This window comes from Monopterus albus, unplaced genomic scaffold (assembly GCF_001952655.1).
Source record: "Monopterus albus unplaced genomic scaffold, M_albus_1.0 scaffold94.1, whole genome shotgun sequence".
In the NCBI taxonomy this organism is placed as follows: Eukaryota; Metazoa; Chordata; class Actinopteri; order Synbranchiformes; family Synbranchidae; genus Monopterus; species Monopterus albus.
In genome coordinates, this window is record NW_018127974.1 from 1386568 (window position 1) to 1392743 (window position 6176).

Sequence of the window (6176 nt, forward strand, 5' to 3'; positions counted from 1 at the left end):
TCGGGGAAAATGCAACCCTCTTTCCTGAGCATGGTGGAATCTGTACACAAAACCACAACATCTCAGCCACATTAAGAACACTGTAACTACAACAGCTTCGTGAGACAGCAGAGTCCAGAGAATGCAGACAAAAATATTTCTGCTTTCTCTTTGTTTGATCAGACAGGCACAAACACCCTTCCCATTGCTTACTTTGTTACAATGAAGCAGTTCACTGCTGATTCATCCCAATGACTAGGCACAAAAATTCTAATGCAAAACAACAAAATGGCCGAGGAAGGTACTGTATGTGATGTGCGAGTTATGCAGGGAGAACCAAAGGATACAGCCTTGTCCTGAGGCAATCTTGAGGACTTCCAAGGCTTGGAAGCAGCCCATTATCCCTGGGACTTTTTAAAAAGAATGCATAATGTTACTAAAAAAACTATTGCTAACACAGACTGTATTCTGTACAAACTTAATGGCTTCTGGGCAAGTACTCACCCACTCCTAACACCCCTCCATCAGAACAGTTGGTCACTGTCTCTGGTGGTGGGGGTACGGGGTACAGACACCTGTAGCACGGTCCTCCATGGTAGTTATATACGGCCAACTACACACACAAATGATGTTACAAATCTCGAAGTGCCTCAACTCACTGTAGGCAAAAAGAGGGATGCCTTCTACTTTACCTGTCCCTCCATTCTTAGGGCGCTTGCTGACACAAGAGGCTTGCCGCTGAGGACACAGGCATCATTCACCAGATAACGAGTCGGAACATTGTCTGAACAATCAGCCACAATGTCATATATGAGGTCAGTAAAGTCAAGGTGTTATCACAGACAAATGTAATCCAATAAAATATACATTGTTTCATATGGATTTTCAAAATGCACATCATGTAGTTTGATAAGCAGGCGTGAGCTTGACTTAGTGGATGGCAGCTGAAAGATGCATTCATGACAAAGAACTGGCCATCGGCAGGTCTGTGTAACATACGGAGGCTGAGGATACTGCTGAATGAGTTGCAAGGCGTTCTCTGATGAGAGCTGCAGGTGGTAGGGAATACACTCCACTGTTGAGTTTAACCTACAGACAGAGCCACACACACTCAACAATATCTATTAATCTACAAACAGACACATTTTGGTCCTCCATAATTAGCAGCTTTAAAACAGATTAGTAATTTTCTGAATTGTCAGGGCCAAAGTGGTTGTTCAGGTCACCTGAAACTGACATGAAACCTCAGTCATATGTTCACCACTTCTTTCACTTTCTTAATCCTTACCGTCTGCCTCTCAGCTATCAAATAAAAAAAAATAATAATAAAAATTATGTTATACATGCAGTAATGAACAACTGACAGTACTAGAAGGGAGAGGCCAGTATACTGTGTTTGACACAGCATCAAAACACTGTAGAATTGATTTTTTGTCAAAGATACGATGCCCTCATGTGGCTATCGATATACAATGTGTGTGCTTTCTCCCTCACAGTACAGTACGGCTGTTGTGAGGGAGAAAAGCACCAAAACGGCTGGCTCTAAAATAAAATGGTAATATTTGCAGACTGGAGAGAAATATACAACCAAATATAACCTGTGGTGAGACTGGAGAGCGCCAGCATACACTACAAAAAGCATAAAAACACACCAATTATCACAGATCCTGAACATTTAATGATGTCAGACTTCTCTGTTTCAGCTTTGCTTGTGCTGTTTGGCACTAAATACGCAGAAAATGCCCAACAGCACTTTTGCAATACTAGAAAATACTGTTATTAAAGTTCTTTTCCTTTCCATGCACCATATATTGTCCCACGTATCGTCTATAAAGGAAAACATTATATGTGAGATGTACTGGGGTCAGTCAGTACCTCCTGACTGCACAGGCAGCAGATAGAGCTTTCGCCTGGCCCAGGTTGTCCTCCCCATGAAGCACCTGCCTGTGCAGATTACTGAGCTCCACCTCGTCATAATCCAGCAGGCCCAGATGCCCTGGGCAGACACAGGGTTGAACAAGTCAGTCAGAAAGAATTAATGTCAGCCCCGATAACCATGAATGATAAACTCTATAACCAGGGTTCAAATTTAGTAAAGAATGCTTCTGGCAGAAAAAAACAACCCATAAAGGTTGATTCAGTATGCTTGACCTTTTACCTTTAGTTCTTGGCTGTTGCTTATTTTCAAATTTTCTATCTCCTCACCACTGAATGCATTCAATTACTTTGCCTATAGGTAGCATGTTAATGTTATACTGGTTCTACATAAACGTCTATACCCCTTTCCTTCAGTCCATTAACACACTCTTGTCTCTATTACAGTACACCTGATTTCAATTATTAAACAGCATAAACATTAAAATGTGCAATATATTTCTTTGGGGAATATAAATGAGCAATTATGGTTGCAAACCTTTCCCCAACGGGTACATTTATTAGGTCCTGAGCTAGACCACTACTATTACACCCTGCCTAAAGGAAAAGACAAACGTCTCTCTCAAATTACTTTACCTCATATATTTTATCTAAGGACCAATATCGAAAGGTTAATGATTTAATTAGGTTGGTACATTGCTGTGCATTAGATCACCTACCGATGCCTGCTGCCGCAAGGTACTGTGCCAGGGGGCAGCCCAGCCCTCCACAGCCCACAATCAGCACTGAGGTCTTGGATATGTTTAGCTGACCTGTGAAATACCAAGATTCATCCTTGTGCATTCAGCCATCCCATGAATCTCACATGACAGAATGCTCACTCTGCTGTATATCAGAAAAAACACTGTCTCTGTAGCCATCTGTACCTTGTACACCAAGCTCAGGCAGAATGAGCTGTCTGCTGTACCGCATGATGTCCTCATTGCTGAGGGACGCTTTGGCTTTCAGTGGGGTTAGGGGAGTCACTCTGTCACGCAGCTCCAGTGTTGAGGTATGGCTCTGGTATGTAACACACCACAGAATAATCATTGATCCACAAAACAGAAAACACAGGTTTGTGCAGGAGCTTTGAGCCATATGGGTCACAGCCCTCAACAGTCAGCCTCTATGAAATAATAAGATAGGTTTAACATACAATATCTCTCTGTGGGCTACAGAGAGACATTCAATTCTGTAATACATGAGCGGCGACAGCAGCTGGCGCAAACTGATAGGCTATAGATATATATCATATGAACGGTGCTAACCTGTTGGTTAAACAAGAAGGCAAAGAGATCCTGACGCTATATTCTGCGGTAATATGTTGTTGAACTTACGTCTGGCAATACTTTCTCAACTTTCATACCTTTTCTAATTGAGCCAGTTTATTCTTCAGATCAGCAATCTCTTTCTCTTTCTCCCTGAGCTGTGCCTTCAAGCTACACACCTCCTGAGCCATCGCCGCTGGTAAGTACAAAGAACACCCGCAGTAACAAAAACACGTCTGCCGTAGTTATAACACAACTGTAGCATAGAAAGATGTTGACACATGAAGCGCACGGTGTATACTTCCGCGTTGACCACGTGGTAGGTGACGTAGGGAATCAGTGGGTGTGTGCCTTCAATATAAAAAAAAATTCCACACGGAAGAACTGTAAATTTTCCATCTTGTTAATATTCAGTGACAAAATGTAGCTACTTCGATACAAAGATGTTATCCCAGCAAAATTAGAGAAGTAGTCTACAATGTAAAATAGTTTATAAAATATACGAACGAACAATAGTTATTTGGAAAAACATTAACAGTCAAAGAAACCTAATAGGCTAAGTGATTTGGAAGGCAATCCTTCTGTCTTATAAAATAATCAAATACAACAGATCTTTTACTCTTGTTCACCCATCTTTTCAATACAACTAATATGTTTATATATTCGTCTTATTCTTTGTAGGTCCATATGTGTGTAAGTACGTATCAGTAGGCCTGTTATTGTTTATTTAATTAGGCATATTTGACTTTCTTTAAGCCTTCTATACTTCACCATAGATTTTCTAAAAAGAAAAATGTATATCAATATATTGATTTTTATTTATTGAACCCCTTTGTACAACAATCAAGTAAACAGCCTAAATATTCAATGCTGTTATTTGATTTATAATCACTAAAACAAACGTTTTTCTAGCTCATAAAGCTTTGTAGACTACAGTCTACCTGCAAGACCTAACTGTGGTAAATTATGGCTATATTGAGAATGTGTATATACTGTATATAGCCTGTATATTTTTATGTTCTATTTTCATTCAGTTTTGGTTTTTATTGTCAAATGGTCCCGCTTAAATGTTGACTGATGTTTAGGAGACTATGGGTTTAGTTAGATCATTTGCAGCCATCGACATGGAAATGAAGGACGACGCTACATGGGGTCACAAGTTATTATTGTTCCACGAAGAGCAAACCCATACGCACACACATGAAACCCGCACGTAGCAGTTCAGCGACGTGCTGTGGTTTAGAGAGCCTCGGATCCACCCTCCTGCTTTTCACATGATCTCGAAGATTTCGCAAGGAGAGAGGCGAATGTGGACAACAGCGATGTCTAGTCGAAGCCATAGTCCGTCCATAATGCGTTTATTTTACACTGTGGCCATCTGGATGACATTCAGCCCCTGCACCAGTGGAAGCTCCTGGACTCAAGAAAAGGTGAAGGATCTGTTCTCGTTTTGTTGTCTTACAATTACAGGTTTTGCATTTAGACATTCATCACACAACCCACTCCAAATATGAAACCAATTTAAAAACTTCCCACATGCAGCGTTTTTGTATTTTTGTCATGTAGTTGACTTTTGAGGAGGCTTAAATGATTGATTGTATTTGTCTGTTAACTCTCGTTTTGAATTTGTTATTCAATTATTGACTTAAGAAAAATATTTCAATTGTAAAAATAATGTAATTAGTTTTTTCTTTATATTTGGTCTGTACCTGTGCATGTAGGCTTTTTCCTTTTACCACAGAGAATCCTAGAACACAGGCTATATACTATAGACCATTATGAGAGAGGAAACAATTATCCTAAATTCCCAATTTCAGCTTTTATTTTTATGATACATTTCCAATAATTATTGGTGATATTCCAACAATCCTTTGCACTGTTTCTCAGCACTGTTGTGTAATTCTCCTGAGATGGTGAGGTTATGCCTGGACAGTTCATGTTCCTCATCTATGTTCTTCTTCTCTCCTCTTTGCCTGGTTGCTATGGTAGCACAGTCATCATCATTGATCCTCCAATTGCAGGTCTTGGTATTTATAGACCTTAAGTGGACCCCTCTCTGAGCTCACTGGGCCCCAGCTCTTTGGATGGCCTATATTCAACTTGAATTACCACATAATTATACCCTGTGTACTGCACATGCCACTTTGTAATTACAGGACTGATGCACCAGTAAGACAGTATGGGTCTGACTCATACTGGGAATAGGTTTCTTTAAGCCACTCACATGTATTGAATATGTATGACAACAAACAACCTTGAATCAGCTGTAATGAACAAACTAAATGAATGGTCCCCTCCATTTTGTCCAAGACAAAAAAAGTGTAACCATTTTAGGTAGAAAAACACTTAAAACTACTTAATTCTGAAGATTTACTCTAAGCAGTGCTGAAAGAGTAGTCAGTCAGTCACTATCATTTCAGTCATTTATTTTATATATTTCCCATTTTCCTGTATTTATGTCAAGTCTGAAGCACAGGAAGGTGCCCAAATATTTCATGAACAGACAGGATGTTGTAAGCATAACAAACCAGCATCTAACTGAGGGACATGAGCAGACTATAAAGGCTAGGGACCAGGAGCTAACAAGCAACAGGTGAAAGCACAATGAGTGATAATCACGAGCCGGAGTGAAGCTGTGGCAGGTGAGATGGCACAAACAGGAAACATTACCAAAATAAAAGTACCAAAAAAGGAATTAAGTCCTAAAACCCTAACAATTTAATATCACCTTAAGTTGAAATTTTGGGCTGTTGGTTTGACAAAATCAAAGATGTCAAAATGGAGGGGGGGTGAACCATTGTCTTACATTTATTGACTAAGGGATTCATGGATTAGTCAGAAAGAAATAACCAACTGATTATGAAAGTAACTAATTGCATGGAGTCGGTGACTCTCAATATGCCTCTAATTTCCTCTACCTTGCTAATTAAGGACCGTGAGCAGTGCCCATTACTGGAGGGACTGGTGCAGTGTGAAACAGACACACAGGGTTCAGCTGTGTTCTGTTCCGCATCA

General features: G+C 40.0%; 2 protein-coding genes across 2 annotated transcripts in view; one reads left to right on the forward strand and one right to left on the reverse strand.

Annotated features, from left to right (window-relative positions):
• The window catches only part of mocs3 (molybdenum cofactor synthesis 3), a 6341-nt gene extending 2842 nt beyond the window's left edge, over positions 1-3499 (reverse strand). The window contains exons 1-8 of the mRNA XM_020608563.1: positions 3260-3499; positions 2781-2913; positions 2574-2666; positions 1855-1975; positions 994-1068; positions 672-789; positions 484-592; positions 327-389 (exon numbers count right to left, since the gene is read on the reverse strand). Of these exons, the coding sequence (XP_020464219.1) occupies positions 327-389; positions 484-592; positions 672-789; positions 994-1068; positions 1855-1975; positions 2574-2666; positions 2781-2913; positions 3260-3352 (805 nt within the window). The 5' untranslated portion in view covers positions 3353-3499. The remainder of the gene's footprint in view (positions 1-326; positions 390-483; positions 593-671; positions 790-993; positions 1069-1854; positions 1976-2573; positions 2667-2780; positions 2914-3259) is intronic.
• A 791-nt stretch (positions 3500-4290) lies between these two features.
• qpct (glutaminyl-peptide cyclotransferase) overlaps positions 4291-6176 on the forward strand; it is a 10070-nt gene continuing 8184 nt past the window's right edge. The window contains exon 1 of the mRNA XM_020608768.1: positions 4291-4591. Within this exon, the coding sequence (XP_020464424.1) occupies positions 4436-4591 (156 nt within the window). The 5' untranslated portion in view covers positions 4291-4435. The remainder of the gene's footprint in view (positions 4592-6176) is intronic.